Source organism: Dermochelys coriacea, chromosome 1 (assembly GCF_009764565.3).
Source record: "Dermochelys coriacea isolate rDerCor1 chromosome 1, rDerCor1.pri.v4, whole genome shotgun sequence".
Classification (NCBI taxonomy): domain Eukaryota; kingdom Metazoa; phylum Chordata; order Testudines; family Dermochelyidae; genus Dermochelys; species Dermochelys coriacea.
In genome coordinates, this window is record NC_050068.2 from 287,577,556 (window position 1) to 287,597,081 (window position 19,526).

The 19,526-nt window shown below is 39.6% G+C and overlaps 1 protein-coding gene across 3 annotated transcripts in view; it reads right to left on the bottom strand.

Annotated features, from left to right (window-relative positions):
• Window positions 1-19,526, bottom strand: part of LOC119863668 (RAB3A interacting protein) — a 54,722-nt gene that overhangs the window by 7,046 nt on the left and 28,150 nt on the right. For all 3 annotated transcript variants that reach the window (XM_038422415.2, XM_043493461.1, XM_038422424.2), the window contains 4 exons: window positions 16,513-16,590; window positions 15,886-16,089; window positions 12,629-12,757; window positions 4,148-4,260 (listed from right to left, as the gene is read on the bottom strand). In XM_038422415.2, the coding sequence (XP_038278343.1) occupies window positions 4,148-4,260; window positions 12,629-12,757; window positions 15,886-16,089; window positions 16,513-16,590 (524 nt within the window). The remainder of the gene's footprint in view (window positions 1-4,147; window positions 4,261-12,628; window positions 12,758-15,885; window positions 16,090-16,512; window positions 16,591-19,526) is intronic.

The following is a 19,526-nucleotide window of genomic DNA, read 5'->3' on the forward strand; positions in this document are numbered from 1 at the left end:
TGAATAGAGGGACTGAAGTGAAAGCCTGACGGCAATGTTTGGGACTGCCTTACAGAAAACTACAGTTAAATGACTAGGTCAATTCCCCACCCCACCCCAGCCACTGTTTGTGTGCATCTGGATAGAATAAGCACGCTGGCAGATATAATGCATTGATTCCCAGAGAAAGGGTCATGTTAGCCAATGGTGATCCAGCTAAACAATTAAGGGAAAGCACTAAGTTTAAATAGATTTTCACCTACATTCCTTAGCAACAGAAAAGGGGGTATTTACAATTCGGAATAATTCATCTTCAGCTTTATCTGATGGAAAAAACTGTTGCTACAATAAAAGCTTGATATATATATAAAACTAGAAAAAAGTTTTAGGTTTTTCTGTAGCAACCACCAGCATAGTAACTGCACAGCTCACAGATAAATTAGGTTCCTATGGCAAGGTGAATAGTGGAATTGAAGTTTTTTGCTCTTCTCCCTTCCATTCTACATTATTCAAAATCAGGAGGTACAAGAACCACACTTTTCAAAAATGAAACAAAAGCAACTAAAGCACAATAGCTAAAATATTCTGTTGTGTTTATCTAAAAAGTATTCATTCAGTGTTTATCAGACTAGCTGATCTCAATTTTGGCAAAGCTTTTGGGGGAGAGGAGGAAAGTCTTTAAAAGCTAGAAAATGTCTCCTGCTATGTTCTTATGGTTATACAAGTCTTATATGAAGTAGTTCTTCTCTCAGCGCACAGTCAACCTGTGGAACTCCTTGCCTGAGGAAGTTGTGAAGGCTAGGACTATAACAGGGTTTAAAAGAGAACTGGATAATTTCATGGAGGTTAAGTCCGTTAATGGCTATTAGCCAGGATAGGTAAGGAATGATGTCCCAAGCCTCTGTCTGTCAGAGGGTGGAGATGGATGGCAGGAGAGAGATCATTAGATCATTACCTGTTAGGTTCACTCCCTCTGGGGCAACTGGCATTGGCCACTGTTGGCAGACAGGATACTGGGCTGGATGGACCTTTGGTCTGACCCAGTATGGCCACTCTTATATTCTTAAGTCCTTTTAATATGCTAAAAATAATTTAGAAGCTCAAACCAATGCTTTAGAACAAAAATAAACCTCTATGACATGTATCCCATTGACGAAAATGGGAGATAGTCTGTGATGGTGACAAAACACATCAAGTCACATGACAGAGAAGAGCAGTTCATTACAATTCATTTAAAACTAATAAATAGGGCCCTACCAAATTAGCGGTCATGAAAAACGCATCAGACTGTGCAATCTGGTCTTGTGTGCGCGCTTTTACCCTATACTACACAGATTTCATGAGGGAGACTAGTGTTTCTCAAATTGGGGGTCCTAACCCAAAAGAGTTGCAGGGGCGGGGGTATTGCCTTCAGAGCTGGGCAGCTGGAGAGCGGTGGCTGTTGGCCAGGTGCCCAGCTTGGAAGGCGGCACCCCAATACCATTTAAATATTAATGACCTACTTTAAAAAAAAACAAACCAACAACCTATAGCCAATTTTTTTGGTCTAACAATGACAAAACCCTCAGTCTAGCTTATTGCCTACAAGTAAATAACTAGCCTGGGTTAGCTATTTAAATCAATCTGCTAGGAAGTTCTCCATGACAAAATTGTTATTAAACACATAACTGATCATAAAATGGAGTTTATATCCCATGGGAAATTCAAAATATGTTTTGGTTCCAAAATATTAAATATGTATGTAAAATATTAAATGTGTAATAAAACATAGAAATCAATATGAAACATTTTATTCTATGACTCCCTGCGGCATGGGAACTGAACTTTGTTAAGAGGAAATATTAAGACAGGGACCATCTTTTTGTTCTGTTTGTACGCCTAACATAATGGTGTCCGGGTCCACGATTAAGTTTTCTAGGTATTATGGTGGTGGTGGTAATTATCATCATCATCACCACCACCACACATGTAAAACACAGGCAGAATAACACTGCAGAAAAAGCTTATGAGGAATTTAATAATCTTTTGGTGCTTCACTTAAGATATTACTCTTCCTTATGTGTCTATTTAATTCATTAAAATGATCCAGTCCTTGACTTAAGGATTCAATTTTCTCTGCTGCTCTTTTGTGTTCTAAAGCATCATCTACACTTAAACAAAATAAACCCTCACAAGGTCTCTTTCCTGAAGAGTGTTTGATCTAACATCAGATAGGTAAGCTACATGCAGTAAGTTAAATTGCAAGAGCTTGTGAATGTGGACACCATCTGAAGGGACACTATCCATGGAAAGGCTTCATGAAAGAAGTAGGTATGAAGAAATATAAAGTGCAGAACGGAATGAGTAATATCCCAGAACAGGGAAGGAGTGGGAGGGAGTTAAGACAATGATGGAGGGAGGTTCTTCTCGTACAGAGGATGTTGAGTAGAACCTCTGATGTGCCCCAACCAGGGCTGCAATAAAGAGGGAGATAGCTTGATTACCTCCACAAGATTCAGATAATTATTCCCACAAGGTACTCAGAACTAAGCAGTATGTATTATATACCATATGGCACTGAAGTAAATTTCAGATCAGCAACTAACCTGGTGTGGTGGAACCCAGTGATTTGTGCGCTTGTCTTATGAGTACTGGTAGTAATGACACAGTTATGGCTGAGGGATTAAGTTGATGTTTAGGAATATGCAAACCCTTTAATAATTTTGGGGTTCTGCATGGTTCAAAAAAAGTGACTCTGTGTGACTTCTCATTAAACAGCTTCTTTAAAAAAAAAAAAGATCCTGAAACTTCCTTCAAAAAGTGTGGTCAAAATATTTTCCTTTTCCCCACTTTTTCTAAAAAAGAGAATAGCAAAACAAAATGCAAAAATCCTACATTAAATATGATATGAGAAACCAAAATAATTTTTGTAATTTTTTAAATATACAAGTAGAGCTGGAACAGTTTTCCATCAGAAAATGCAGATTTGTCAAAACTGAAATGTTTTGTGGGAACATGGTTTATTTGACAAATTGTTTTGACAGAAGAGAGTAGAAGACTTGGGTTTTCCTGCAAGGAGGCTCAACATTTGCTTAAAACAGTCCTGGCTCTCTCTTTATAGATGACCTCTAAACTCTTTGCTTTCTTCTGCACATCTATTGCAAAAGCCCTGTTCCAATGCCTTAGTCACCTCTCGGTCCAATTGCTACAGCCTCCTCTTCTCCAGATTCCCAACATCATAGCTTACTTCATACTGCTGCAGTTCCAACCAGAATGCAGCTGCTAACACAATCTTCATTTCCTGCTACTCACACCCCATCCTTTTCCCTCTTCCTGCATCAGCTTCAAACTCATCCTCATCTCAACTCCACCCTCATATCTATGCTTGTCATTGAGGCCTTGCTCCTTGCCTTCCTCCTGAGTGCCTTCAACTGCTTCCTTTGTCTTGGTTCCAGATTTTTTTCATGCAGCTTGCTATGCTTGAAACACCTCCAGATATCAAACACTCACTCTCCATTTCTTCATATCTACTTCTTTCATGAAGCCTTTCCATGGATAGTGTCCCCTCAGATGGTGTCCACATGCACAGGCTCTTGCAATTTAACTTATTGCATGTAACTTACCTATCTGATGTTAGATCAAACACTCTTCAGGAAAGAGACCTTGTGAGGGTTTATTTTGTTTAAGTGTAGATGGTGCTTTAGAACACAAGAGAGCAGCAGAGAAAATTGAACCTCTAAGTCAAGGACTGGATCATTTTAATGAATTAAATATTACTCTTCCTTATGTGTCTGTCTTAAGTGAAGTACCAAAAGATTATTAAATTCCTCATAGGCTTTTTCTGCAGTGTTATTCTGCCTGTGTTTTACATGTGTGGAGGTGGTGGTGATGATTACCACCACCACCACAGTACCTAGGAAACTTAATCATGGACCCAACACCATTATGTTAGGCGTTGTACAAACAGAACAAAAAGATGGTCCCTGTCCTCATTTATTTTCCCCTAACAGAGTTCAGCATAGCCTTCTAATATTCTAGATGCAGAGGCCATAAACAAAAGGTTAAGATATATCCATTTTATTAGGGTCAGGTAACAGTTACAATAGTTCGATCAAACACAAGAACCATTCAAATGCCTGATGAAAAATATTGTGCCTCTCATATGACTAAAGTATTTGGTATAACATACTTTGGTCCCCCACATTCAACTGCAGAAGCTTTCACAAATCGAACAGGTTGCAGGCCAACTGGTTCAATGCTCAGGGTGTTGTTTTCAACAGCCTCCAGAACAGCTGAAGCCAACTACAAAAGGATAGCAAAGGAAGTAATTAGAAGTAGTTTGACATTATCCATTGCACTGAAGTAATACGAGCTTTACATCTATATAAATATCATTTAATCAAAGCAAAAAGTCTAAACATGCAAATTCAACTCCCCAGATAAGTTAAGAATTTGCCCTGTATGTCAGTGTAAATAAAACCAAAAGGTCCTAACTCCCAGGCTCCTCTCCAAATAACCCTGAACTCCAAGCTGTGAGGTAACTGCATTTAGAACAACAAAAACAAAAAGTTTAGTTTGTTTTCTTGTTAAGCATTGACTCATAGTGAAATTATTCTTTTTAAGATGAAATCAAACATGCTTTTAAGCAAGGAGTGTTTCAGTCCAAGTATCTGGACATTCACTTTTAACATTTTTTTAAAGCCAATTATTATTTCAAAGATTTTCAGGAAGGAATAAAACTGATTAATTTATAAAATACCAAAAAACAATAGATCATTATCAATGTTGCCAAAGTAGGCTTGGTTATAATATTTTCCTGTGGACACATCATAAAGCAGAAATTAAAATATCCCTTTCCCTAACTCATTTTCCTGATTCATTGTTTTTAAGTGCTTTTACATATAGATTCATAGACACTAAGGTCAGAAGGGACCATCATGATCATCTAGTCCAACCTCCTGTACAACGCAGGCCACAGAATCTCACCCACCCACTCCTACGAAAAACCTCACCTATGTCTGAGCTATTGAAGTCCTCAAATCGTGGTTTAAAGACTTCAAGGAGCAGAGAATCCTCCAGAAAGCGACCAGTGCCCCATGCTACAGAGAAAGGCGAAAAACCTCCAGGGCCTCTTCCAATCTGCCCTGGACGAAAATGCTAACTAAGAAGGATGTGACTCAATATCAGCCCATATGATTGTTTAAATAGACTCAACAGTTCTATTTCGCTAATATAGTCCATTGAAGGGTTTTTCCTCAATGGTTTCCACTAAACTCCTAACTGTATTATTAAAACAACTCTGTACCAATGATCTTTGCTACTGCCTATATAGTGTTATTCTGCTTTGGATATTTTACAAATCAACGCACAGAATACAGTATTAAATTAGTTTAAATAGAATATTCCTTGTTTGCCCCTCCCCCAAGAAATAAAATAGTTCACATTCACAGCATATATATATATACACACACACACACACACAGGCAAGAATTTATATAACACATCAACTAATCAATCAACTTAATCTAGTTACCATTTAGTTTACACATTCAGTTAGTCTGTGTTAGTCTGTATTCGCAAAAAGAAAAGGAGTACTTGTGGCACCTTAGAGACTAACGAATTTATTAGAGCATAAGCTTTCGTGAGCTACAGCTCACTTCATCGGATGCATTTGGTGGAAAAAAACAGAGGAAAGATTTATATACACACACACAGAGAACATGAAACAATGGGTTTATCATACACACTGTAAGGAGAGTGATCACTTAAGATAAGCCATCACCAACAGCAGGGGGGGGAAAGGAGGAAAACCTTTCATGGTGACAAGCAAGTAGGCTAATTCCAGCAGTTAACAAGAATATCAGAGGAACAGTGGGGGGTGGGGTGGGAGGGAGAAATACCATGGGGAAATAGTTTTACTTTGTGTAATGACTCATCCATTCCCAGTCTCTATTCAAGCCTAAATTAATTGTATCCAGTTTGCAAATTAATTCCAATTCAGCAGTCTCTCCTTGGAGTCTGTTTTTGAAGCTTTTTTGTTGAAGTATAGCCACTCTTAGGTCTGTGATCGAGTGACCAGAGAGATTGAAGTGTTCTCCAACTGGTTTTTGAATGTTATAGCTTTCATCCAGATCATACCACTCGATCCATTGTCTACAGCCAAGCGCTACGATATAACCGCATTTGCTCCAACCCCTCAGACAGAGACAAACACCTACAAGATCTCTATCATGCATTCCTACAACTACAATACCCACCTGCTGAAGTGAAGAAACAGATTGACAGAGCCAGAAGAGTACCCAGAAGTCACCTACTACAGGACAGGCCCAACAAAGAAAACAACAGAACGCCACTAGCCATCACCTTCAGCCCCCAACTAAAACCTCTCCTACGCATCATCAAGGATCTACAACCTATCCTGAAGGACGAGCCATCACTCTCTCAGATCTTGGGAGACAGACCAGTCCTTGCTTATAGACAGCCCCCCAATCTGAAGCAAATACTCACCAGCAACCACACACCACACAACAGAACCACTAACCCAGGAACCTATCCTTGCAACAAAGCCCATTGCCAACTCTGTCCACATATCTATTCAGGGGATACCATCATAGGGCCTAATCACATCAGCCACACTATCAGAGGCTCGTTCACCTGCGCATCTACCAATGTGATATATGCCATCATGTGCCAGCAATGCCCCTCTGCCATGTACATTGGCCAAACTGGACAGTCTCTACGTAAAAGAATGAATGGACACAAATCAGACGTCAAGAATTATAACATTCAAAAACCAGTTGGAGAACACTTCAATCTCTCTGGTCACTCGATCACAGACCTAAGAGTGGCTATACTTCAACAAAAAAGCTTCAAAAACAGACTCCAACGAGAGACTGCTGAATTGGAATTAATTTGCAAACTGGATACAATTAACTTAGGCTTGAATAGAGACTGGGAATGGATGAGTCATTACACAAAGTAAAACTATTTCCCCATGGTATTTCTCCCTCCCACCCCACCCCCCACTGTTCCTCTGATATTCTTGTTAACTGCTGGAATTAGCCTACCTGCTTGTCACCATGAAAGGTTTTCCTCCTTTCCCCCCCCTGCTGTTGGTGATGGCTTATCTTAAGTGATCACTCTCCTTACAGTGTGTATGATAAACCCATTGTTTCATGTTCTCTGTGTGTGTGTGTGTGTGTGTGTGTGTGTGTGTGTGTGTGTGTAAATCTCTCCTCTGTTTTTTCCACCAAATGCATCCGATGAAGTGAGCTGTAGCTCACGAAAGCTTATGCTCTAATAAATTTGTTAGTCTCTAAGGTGCCACAAGTACTCCTTTTCAGTTAGTCTGGTTATACTTAAAGGAAAATAAAAGATGGTCACTCCATGTACAGTGATTATCTGTAATTTATGCACAGATAAGTGGTAATAGCTGCATCCTGGCCTTTTCAGGCAACATATAAGTCTACAGTAGCCATTAACAGGGTGAGAGGGTTACAGAGGGAAAACAGTAAGATGGCCTAGTTATATAAATTAGAGACACATACGAACTACTGGAGCATACAGATAAAACATTGTACTGAAAGAAGTTAATGTACTGCTCTAAATGGATTGCAAATGAACCAATATGCAAATAGCTACCCAGATTGTGTGCCAATGGCCATTTGAAAGAGGATTGGATGAATTATGATAGAGTGATACACCAATCAAGTAAAGACATGAGATTGTTGTATGCAGGAGGAAAATTTAGCACTGCCTGAAAAGGCTGTCAATGTTTACCTTCTTCAAACAAATGAATTTCTGTAGGCTTAAAAGATTCAATCTTGCCTCTTGTATTTTAGGAAGATCGAAGAATAAATTTCTTTTACTCTTAGGGCTGAATCTTCAACTGTACCCAGTAAGTGCTGTGTGGAGGTGACGGGCAAACTCACAAAGAAGAAATGACCTGGGCCAGTTCTGTGCTTTCTCCAGCACAGCTTAGGACACTCTTAGGGCTTCTCTAAACAGTGCAGGTATGTAATGAGCTCTCATACTGATAGTGATGCTAAGAGTGTAGCATGCTCCAGCCACACCTCTTTCTGACCCCGCAGCATCACTGGCAAACATGGGAATGGGGTCCAGGAGTTGTGTAGAACCAGCCTTAGATTGCCCCATGACAGCAAATACACAACTGGCTGCTTACTAGCTACAACAGCTTTCCATCCCTTTTGTCCCACCTGAGGCCTTGATCTCATTTACAATTTACTGAAAAGGTTGTGTTTCTTTCTTTAGGGTCGGGGGAGGAGGAGCTTAGCAATCAAAATGAACGTCCTCTTTCATGTCTGTACTGTAAAACATGCAAATTTCCAAAACAGTAATACCTCTCCTACTTGAAACATGAGAATTCTTACTTTTATTTATTTATTTATTTAACTCTGGATCTCACCACAGTCATTTGGAACTATTTGCATCTCCATCTTTCTGTAAAATTGATGGGCAAGGCTAGGGGCAGGAGGGAGTGCATATTTTATCCTTGTACAGTATCCTCTGTCCAGTTAATTGACTAACAATATTTTTAATTAAACTGTATAAAGGGCTTCTAGATGGAATAAGTTACCATAGGTAGAAACCAGAGAAAAGGCACTGAGAAAATACATCTGGCCATGACCAGCAAAGCACAGTTTGACAGAAGGGAGGAGCAAGTTAATCTGTGTAGAACTGATATCTGGTGGATGAAAAATAAAAATGGTTTGCATGATGAAAAAGGTAACTTTTCTACTTACTTAAATTATCGTAGAGCCTAGGAGCCCCAGTCATGGACCAGGCCCCCACTGTGTGAGGTGCAGTACAAACAGTACAAAAAAGATAGTCTCTTGCCAAAGAGCTTACAAACTAGGTATAAGACAGACGAATACAGACCAACCAACAGGAGAGTACAAGGAAACAAGACAATATTGGTCAGCATGGTAGGCTGTGGCAAGACAACAGCAGCCTAGCCTAGCTGTTTTCAAGTATAGTCATCACCACAGAGGAGCGTTTTAAGGAATGATTGAACAAGAACAGTAAAATGGCATTACACATGTTTACGGGGAGTACGTCCCAAGCATACGGGGCAGGATGGGAAAAAGCACAAAAGTGCTTGTTTGAAAATTTAACAAGTGAGCTATGGAGGCTGGCATCATGGACGAATCAGAGGTAAGTATCAACAGCTTGGTAGTGAATGATAATAGATAGGGTGGGGATAGGCCATGAAGGGCCTTGAAAGTGCTGACAAGTAGCTTAGAGTTGATATGATAGAGAAGAGGGTGCCCCTGGAGGGATGACATGGTCAAAGCCACAGGCTAGGAAAATAATTACAGCAACAAATGAAAATTCAAAATGCAGAAAAAAAAATCAAAGATGATGAAATTCACACAACTGTTTTAATCCAAAATCAATTATGTTCCCAACTCTTTCACCTTTCTCTGAGTTTAGCCCTTCTGCCTAAGGCTTCCCTCCTCAAAGAAAGTAGAATGCACCACAGCCCTGGCTGCCTGCTCCAAAGCCTGACTTTTTCTGCTGCTCTGATAGATTGGGAGAGAAGACGTGTGTCTGCTGAGTAAAGGGTGTTGTGGCCTGTATGGCCATTTACATAAAGGCATAAGTAAGGAAGATAGTAAATGGACAATGTCCCTCCTAAAAGGTCCCTAGTAAGATGAGAAGTACACAATCCCCAATCCCTGAGGGCACTAGAGTTTGAAGGTGGGAGGGGAGAAGAATGAGAGTCTCTACTTGAAAGAGTCATGTCTGGAATAGCAAGAGAACTGCATGTTAGTATTGGATACAGTGACAGAGGTAGGGAAGGGGGAATCTGAACAACTGTGATCTTGTGCGTAAAAAGGTTGGAGACCACTTTTTGAATTCAAGTGCAACCCAGGATCTACCCCGCCTGTTCCCTGAGGCCCTACCCCGCTCACTCCATCCCCCTTCCTCTGTTGCTTGCTCTCCCCCATCCTCACTCACTTTCACTGGGCTGGGCTGCGAGCTCTGGGCTGGGGCTGAGGGGTTCAGAGTGTGTGGGGGGTGAGCTCTGGGAGGCAGTTTGGGTGCAGGAGGGGGCTTTGGCCTGGGGCAGAGTGCTGGGATGCAGAAGGAGGTATGGGGTGCTAGCTCTGAGAGGGGGCTCAGAGCTGGGACAGGGGTTCAGGATGCAGGACTGGGTTCAGGGTGCTGGATCTGAGAGGAGGCTCAGGGGGTTGGGTGCAAGCTCTGGGAGGGGGCTTAGAGCTGGGGCAGGGGTGCGGGCTCCTGCCAGGCAGCACTTACCTTAGGCGGTAGCGCAGCAGTGCTAAGGCTCCCTGCCTGCCCCAGCCCCACGCCACTCCCAGAAGCGGCCAGCATGTCCCTGCGGTGCCTGGGGCTCCGCACGCTGCCCCTCTCTGCAGGCCTGGCCCCCGCAGTCCCAACTGGCCGCAGTTCCCCATTCCCGGCTAATGGGAGCTGCAGGGGTGATGCCTGCACACAGGAGCAGTGCATGGAGAACCCCTGCCCCACCCCCATCAGGGGGCCGCAGCGAGCCTGCCTTAACCCTGCTGCACCATTGAACTTTTAAAAAGAAAGAAAAGGAGTACTTGTGGCACTTTAGAGACTAAAAAAATTTATTTAAGCATAAGCTTTTATGAGCTACAGCTCACTTCATCGGATGCATTCAGCGGAAAATACAGTGGGGAGATTTATATACACAGAGAACATGAAACAATGGGTGTTACCATACACACTGTAACGAGAGTGATCAGGTAAGGTGAGCTATTACCAGCAGGAGAGTGGGGGAAAAAAAATCTTTGTAGTGATAATCAAGGTGGGCCATTTCCAGCAGTTGACAAGAACATGTGAGGAACAGTAAGGGGGGGGAACAAACAAGGGGAAATAGTTTTACTTTGTGTAATGACCCATTCACTCCTAGTCTTTATTCAAGCCTAAATTAATTGTATCCAGTTTACAAATTAATTCCAATTCAGCAGTCTCTCATTGGAGTCTGTTTTTGAAGTTTTTTTGTTGTAATATTGCGACTTTTAGGACTGTAATTGAGTGACCAGGGAGACTGAAGTGTTCTCCGACTGGTTTTTGAATGTTATAATTCTTGACGTCTGTTTTTGTGTCCATTCATTCTTTTACGTAGAGACTGTCCAGTTTGGCCAATGTACATGGCAGAGGGGCATTGCTGGCACATATCACATTGGTAGATGTGCAGGTGAATGAGCCTCTGATAGTGTAGCTGATGTGATTAGGCCCTATGATGGTGTCTGCTGAATAGATATGTGGACACAGTTGGCAACGGACTTTGTTGCAAGGTTAGGTTCCTGGGTTAGTGGTTTTGTTGTGTGGCGTGTGGTTGCTGGTGAGTATTTGCTTCAGGTTGAGAGGCTGTCTGTAAGCGAGGACTGGCCTGTCTCCCAAGATCTGTGAGAGTGATGGGTCATCCTTCAGGATAGGTTGTAGATCCTTGATGATGCGTTGGAGAGGTTTTAGTTGGGGTCTGAAGGTGATGGCTAGTGGCGTTCTGTTATTTTCTTTGTTGGGCCTGTCCTGTAGTAGGTGACTTCTGGGTACTCTTCTGGCTCTGTCAATCTGTTTCTTCACTTCAGCAGTGGTACTGTAGTTGTAAGAACGCTTGATAAAGATCTTGTAGGTGTTTGTCTTTGTCTGAGGGGTTGGAGCAAATGCGGTTTTATCGTAGAGCTTGGTTGTAGACAATGGATCATGTGGTGTGGTGTGGTCTGGATGAAAGCTGGAGGCATGTAGGAAGGAATAGCGGTCAGTAGGTTTCCGGTATAGGGTGGTGTTTATGTGACCATCGCTTATTAGCACCGTAGTGTCCAAGAAGTGGATCTCTTGTGTGGACTGGTCCAGGCTGAGGTTGATAGTGGAATGGAAATTGTTGAAATCATGGTGGAATTCTTCAAGGGCTTCTTTTCCCTGGGTCCCAATGATGAAGATGTCATCAATGTAGCGCAAGTAGAGTAGGGACATTAGGGCACGAGAGCCGAGGAAGCGTTGTTCTAAGTCAGCCATAAAAATGTTGGCATACTGTGGGGCCAGGCAGTACCCATAGCAGTGCCGCTGATCTGAAGGTATACATTGTCTCTAAATGTGAAATAGTTATGGGTGAGGACAAAGTCGGAAAGTTCAGGCACCAGGTTTGCCGTGACATTATTGGGGATACTGTTCCTGGTGACTTGTAGTCCATCTTTATGTACAAGATTGGTGTAGAGGGCTTCTACATCCATAGTGGCTAGGATGGTGTTTTCAGGAAGATCACCAATGGATTGTAGTTCCTCAGGAAGTCAGTGGTGTCTCGAAGATAGCTGGGAGCGCTGGTGGCATGGGGCCTGAGGGGGAAGTTGAACTTTTAGCGGCTGGAGATTGTGATCGACTGTCAGAGACTCCAGGATCAACCAGTCGATTGCAATCTACGGGCTGGTGACTACTGCTGTACAACATCTTACCACTCTAAGTTAGGCTTCAGCCCTTCACTTTGACTAGTGCAATTTTTTTTATAATGAGGCAAATAGCTAAATATTATGTAACTATGTGAGGAAATAATTTACAGCCTTCAGGTACTGAGTAAAACATGTGGAAACAACTGTTCCATGAGTACCTATGTACATTACATAAAGACAGCATCAACATTTAGACAGAATAAATACATTACCTCACTTTTTGAGAAGGTTAAACATGGGAAGATATCTTCCTGATAGATTTTATCTAAGAAAGGGCATGTTCTGTCCATTGTCGGCTCATCCTTCCAGGATCTGAATTCATTATACAGAGATAAGTCAGCCTAACAAACAAACCCAAAAAGATACTTTTTAAATAAAAAAAGTTATATTCTAGTGACAAATGTTATGGATTACAGCAGTTGTGCTAAAACTGAATAGTTTATAATATCTGCATTTCAATCAAAAAGCATTAGAACCAATACCACTATTCCACATTATTCTATAGCTCCAGCAGCTGCATATTAACCATACTTTTTTTTAAATCTCTACTTTGCCTAAGTATACAAAAATAAGCAATTTAAGTTGTTGTTTCAGGTACCTTAACTTATTGCAGTATTAGGGCACTGAAATATTAAAAAATGAGACAAGAGAGGAAACTGGCAAGTCATTGAAGTCAGGATGCCCTTGGCAACACAAGATAAACTGTTTAACTGGGAGAAGTTACTAATTCTTTTACATCTGTGCATCTGTTGCATCCTTTCAGTCTGTCCACTGCTTGTTTTCTGAATTTGAAAAGTTTGGTAAGGTGACCAAACCTAAGTGATCTGTTAATATTATATTTAAAAGCAAAGTAAATAACCAAATACCTTGGTATGTGTAGAGAGTTTAATGTAAGAGTAGAATTCAGCCTATCATTTTAAACTCACTGTTATTCTTCATTTAAGGTCCCTCAAAGTCCAAAAACTCCATTCCCCCACTTTGCTAAGCCTCTCATATGCTATAATTTTACAGGCACCACATAGAATTACTGGAACATGAAGCCAAACCACATGAAATCATGTTCGGGGATGGGGGGGGAAGGGAAGAGAAAAGGTACATTGGGAAAGCATGAAGGGGAAATAATTGGTGGGGTTTTGAGGAAAGGGTGGGAGTTGGCATAGTTTTTATTATTAATTCACTTCTTGATGGAACTGATGGAGCTTATGAGAGCTCTGAATGAGAAAGATAGTGTCTTGATGAAGTGGGATTGGAATGGTATTTTATGCACAGGCAGCAGCACTAAAGGAGACAGAAGCAGAAGCGAAACAAATAAATGGGATGTTGAGGATGGATCACCCACTTGTCCTTTTGTCCTACAAACCTGTCTTCCCTAACACACAGAATACCCTCCCTGAACTGATTCACAAGAGTACTACTGTCTTTAAATTAATCCACAGTCAAAGGTCAAATGAGGAGGTATGTGTGAGGGAAGCAGGAAGGAAAGAGTTGGATAGGTAGGTCAACAGCATGAAAGCTGAAGAGGGTCAAGGATTGTGAGGTGAGGAAAGGTGAATGCCATTTAAATAAATAAGATGGGGAAGATGTGGTCATCTAGAGGATGGCAGAGGACAGTTATGGACTGAGAGAAGAAAACAGAAACTCACTGTCAAACTTGAAGGGAACTGAAAACAGGAAAAGTTGGAAATAGAGAAAAAGAAGAGAAGCCCATTGATGGATTTGCTGGGCCACCTCATGATTAGGGACTGTGAAAGAGAAGAAGCTGTTGTTTTAGTGAGATTGAGTGAGCAAGAGTTCAGAAACTATGAATGGGGTGGGTGTTCTAGAGGAAAGTAACATTCGACAAGCTGACACACCCAACTGAGAATTTAATTATGCTTATTTTATAGTATGCTTGTTAGAAAGCAAATGTAAGGTTTAAGTTACCGTTTAAAAATCATTTAAAAATATTCTACGTAAATGAGGCACTGCAGTGGAAAAATAATTCACACTAGAACAATCCTAATTGATTAAACTCAAAAGATCAGTTTATGTATATTAACCTCCTGTATACTATTCTAATCTATCCATTTTCAGAGTTTTCCTTGATCTTTAAGCATTTTACCATTTTCCTATAATCAGTTTTAAAAAACACAGAATTTAGGCAGGCCAATTTATTTTCTGTTAGATCCACTTGACTTTCACCTAGATATAATCAAGTCAGCTGTCTCAGTTAAACCAGATTGTAAATGCCCTTGTTGCTAAGCCACCAATCTCATTGTGCAAATGAAACCCAATAAGTGTATTCTGTTCCGTAAAGGAACATTCCCCATAGCCTCAATCAAAAGAAAAGGCATGAGAAAATGAATGGTTTATCAATACCTTAAAGAGTCACTCACAGGGGGGAAAAAAGCTTTTTTTTTTTAAAAAAAAAAGCATAATTTTTGTATGCGTTTATTCAACATTTTAGAAATCTAACAGTCATTATTTACATTGCATTTATTTTTAGTATTTTTCTGAGTTTCCCTCTTCATCCAATATTTAAAAGAAACCAAGTTGACTTGAAAAGCTCTTTTTATTTGGCTTTCTGCTTCGTACTTTGTATTTTGTACTTTGCCTTATTCGTTTCCTTTCTAGGTGCTGAATGTGTATCTCTCTTCTATCCCCACTCTTTCCCTCATCAGGTCAGCAGTGAATTATAATGGAACAAAATTTTAAAAGGGATACAATCAATTTAAATTACGCTTCTGTCTGAATATTTTTCCATCTTTACAAACAGCACCTAAGATTACTAATATATGAAAGATTAGAGAATTATATTACAGCCGTTTAAAAAAAATACTGGTGCAATAACATCATTTTGTATATAATTAGTTTCCTGGTTTCCTCTATATAGTCAGTTTCCTTTGTGTTTGTTTCCCTTGAACAGCAACAAGAGAAAGAAAAACATTTTTAATTTACTTGCAAAACAATTAAAATTGGCAAGACGACTAAGAAGCAGGTGTAGGAAACAACTTTTTTGTTTTTTAGATTAACTAGATTTCAAAGTTATAGTTTGACTTTACCAGGTGTTAGTCTGATTCTTCCCAGTTCTACGTCCAATAGTGCAGAAAGGCCTGAAATTAACCAAGTCTCATACATTTTCCAAATGTATAACAAAAAAGCTGACAGTATAAACAACGCTTGCAGAAAATGTTACAGGTAACTATCTTACAATATTTCAAATATTTAGAATATTCTCCCCCGAAGAAAGCATTTAAAGGTAAACAGGAAGATTCAGAAATTCACCAGTTATTGATATGGAACTCCAAGGTGAAACAGAAGTTAACAGAAAAAAATCTCTGAGAGCAATCAGTGGTACACAAAGATTTTACAGACACATGCATAACCATACACAATTTTATAGGGAATGAAAATAAAATTGCTTTTTTAATTCAATAAACATTAATGAACATCCCACTAGCCAAAAAGAACACAATCGTTGAACTGTTACCTCTTTGCAGTCTTTCACAATTGGCTGAACTGTGGTGAGGTCTTGATGACTACCACCCATAGCACTACTTGTACTTTTGTTTCTTGCATGTCCTTTTTTAAATGGAGCTTTTCCACTAGACTGAAGCTCCTTAGTTGGTGATGTTGGTGAAGTGGACAGTACTAGTGTTTTCAAAGCTGCTACTTCAGCCTGAAGGACATCAATCTTGAAAATGAGAAAATACAATTAAGTACTTGCAACCTATGCACACATTATGGCATGATATAAATGCCAATTGGCAATACTGTTAGATACTTTTCAAATATGGATAGTGAATGTAATTGTCTTGATTTGCATAAACAGCAGCAACATGTACACCTTTAGAGCACAATATGCAGTAGTCCTGCTGTTTTGCTGTGTCCACTGCCAACTTTCAACATTGTGCTGGAAAAATCCAATGCCAAGCCCAAAAATCCAATGCCAAGTTTATAGACCGTATATGTAGATGGCACAGAACAATTCAGTAATTATTAGCATAGATATACACAAGTGAGGATCCTTTTTAAATTTTTCACCCACGAACAATTCTGGATTTAAACTCTAATAAAATGCACAGAAAATAAGTTTAAAAAAAAAAAAACAACTCACCTTTCCCTGTGCTTCTTTTAATTGTTTTTCTGCAGTAGCTTGTTTGACATTAGCTTCTCTCACCATTTTGTGTGCTTCCTATAAAACAAAATATTTTTGTAGTGTACATGTTTCCCATAAAATAGCCACCCTACAAAATCCAGGGGAAAAAACTTAAAAATAAATGACATAATAACCCATTTCTTCATGAAGATTACATATAAAAAGAGTAAGATTTGTGATGTCTCTTGGAATTTAAATAAAATAGTTATTAACTCAAAATATCTACAAACCTATTACTTTTGCAATGGCAAAACAAAGGAGATCAGCAGGCCCTGTATATCATTGGCCCTGATCACAGACACTGGCAACTGAAATCCCTAGCAGCCAACTGCTAAGCACCATGCCTGGCAGGACCTCCAAACCCCAATCAAACTCCGGTGGCTGCCAGCTGAAGACCTCACTCCTCTCTTGAGAAAGAGGACCAGCAGCAAGAGAAGCAACTTAGGCACATGTTCATACTCAAAGGAACCTGCTTCTGCTCTCCTGTCGCCAGCAGAGCCAACCTCAATCTTAAATTTGTGCATGAAGAAGGCTCATTGAATGAATATATGAAGTCTAATACTTAACAGTAAAAATAAATTCAACAGGAAAATAGGCAATGTAAAAACCAAACAAATATATCAGGCTAGAGATTAATAAATTACATTTAAAAAATGTACATAGTAACGTGTTAAAAACAATCCAGGTAAGGAAGCAAGATTCAGCTAATAAAGGGAAATAGAAGAGAGCTAAGGGGTTAAGATTTTTTTTAAAAAAAAACATCATTTTGTCTGTATATGTCATGTCTATTTGAGCCTTGATTCAGCAACTTATTGCACATGGGTAAATGCTGTGACCGGCTGGTGCCAAGGGAAGTCAACACAAAGGATTTAGACTATAAATTATTTGGGACATGGACCTAGCTTACATCTGTAGAGCGCCTAGCACATTTTTGGATGCTATATAAATAAAAGAAAAAATAATAAATCATTAAAGCAAGAATGATTTTGCTCCCCTTGGCTTACATGAGAGCTCTAGATTATGGGTTTATAAAATTACCTTAAATCACAACAGATACATGCAGGAATAAGAAAACACACATTTATACAATCTGTACAGGTACATTTAACATTGACCATGCAGTTTCCAAGCAGGGATGTATCTCACAAAACAAAGTGTGTCATATTATTACAATTTAAGTATTTGGGATGTAAAGCACACACCCAACTATACAAAATAAATCCTGGATCCTGCACTGGGATATGCTAGTGTAACCTCTATTTCTTTTTCTTACATCACGGTGGTCAGCCAAACACACTCATTGCTGTTATTACTGCTGCTATTTCTACTTGCTCCGAGTTGATATGGAAACATTCCCAGACAAGGTGGCAAGCCAATCAGTAGTGAATTCTGTCAGGGGTTACAAAACTGGCAGCCATTTGGAGGACCAGTCAGATCCCACCCAGTCCCGCAGGGAGAAGATAGAGCTGTCGGGGTAACCCAGACTAAATCTCTGGGTTGAATCTTAGTGCCATTTCCTGTAATTTTACAGAAGTCAATAAGAGTTAGACTAGGAAACACCATTAAGAAGGAATTGCAGATTGGAGGTCAAATGTCTTCAGGAGGTGTACTATATCACTGAACCAAAGACCATGCATGAGCCTAACAGCTGTGCCAATTATCAAGTTTTGTTTTCTTTTTTATTTGAAGTTTACGTACGCAATAGCGTGGATGCTGAAATAGTTGGTTATATACTATAACTAAACGTTTTACCTACTTGTCAATTTTACCTACTTGTAAATAAATTTGTTAGTCTCTAAGGAGTACACAAATACTCCTTTTCTTTATGTGAAGGTAGAAGATCTCTGATTGTCAGAATCCCAATTCCTGTATTTATTTTGTAAGGAATTATATATATGTAGCTTCAGGTTTAGCTCCTGTGTTATATTCTTCATTTCAAGGAAAACAACAAAATCTCTAGTTAGTGATATTCATCTAGCTAGGGTGCATTATAACACTGTGCTGTAACAGTTTATCTTTGGAGTGTTATTCATAAAAAGGAATTTTAAATTATGAATTGTGTGCGCGCGCATAACTAGCTGATGGTAAAGACTGGTACAGGGTTCCCAAGATGAGAAAGAAAGTGAATCTTATTATAATTTCCACTTTTAGTATTTAGATGGTCCTATAGAAAATCCAATTGTAGTCTCTTACGATGATAGGAATTCATGGTCTGTATAAATATTTTAAGGCAGAGAGAGGAACTCCATAGCACAGAATTGGTAAGTAGATTGACTTACCTCCCCTCTACATAGGTTACACTTATACAAGCCCCTGTGCCCATTCAATGACCCAAGGAAGCCGATAAGACTCTGCATAAACACGAAGGTTCAGGCTTGTGGATCCCAATGCAGGATCAGGGCCCAAGGCCGTAGTGAAGTAATCACAGAAGTAAAGCTTCAGTGGTATGTTAACATTTGGGAATGTTGAACGCTTAAACACATTACAGAATAGTTACTAAATGCCCTACATTTCATATTTTGCATATCAAATACAGATTAAGTAATATACTTTTTCATGGTACCGTGACATGGCATCAATTTAATGTTTCAGAGGTATATTTATTTTTATGTGAAATACTTACCCAATTTCGCTCATTTTCCCCTCTCCTTTCTCTTGTTTATCATCTCTCTCTCACACACTTCTACCTTACTCCTTCTAGTCTTCTATTCATTCTTTTCCAATTATATGCCTCTGAACTCAATTTTTTTAAAATACTAGTCATCTGTATGTGTCTTCTTTAAGTATAAATATATCTTTAGAATGGTTTCCTGAGATGACACAAATTCATTCTCTTTATGATGGCACCACTATCCTTATCTTAACTTTAGAGATCCCCTTTGATATCTATGCTTCTGATTGTGCAACCAAATTCTATATTGACTGATTACACAAATGCACATAAATAACTGTGTATATTTAACAGGTTTATT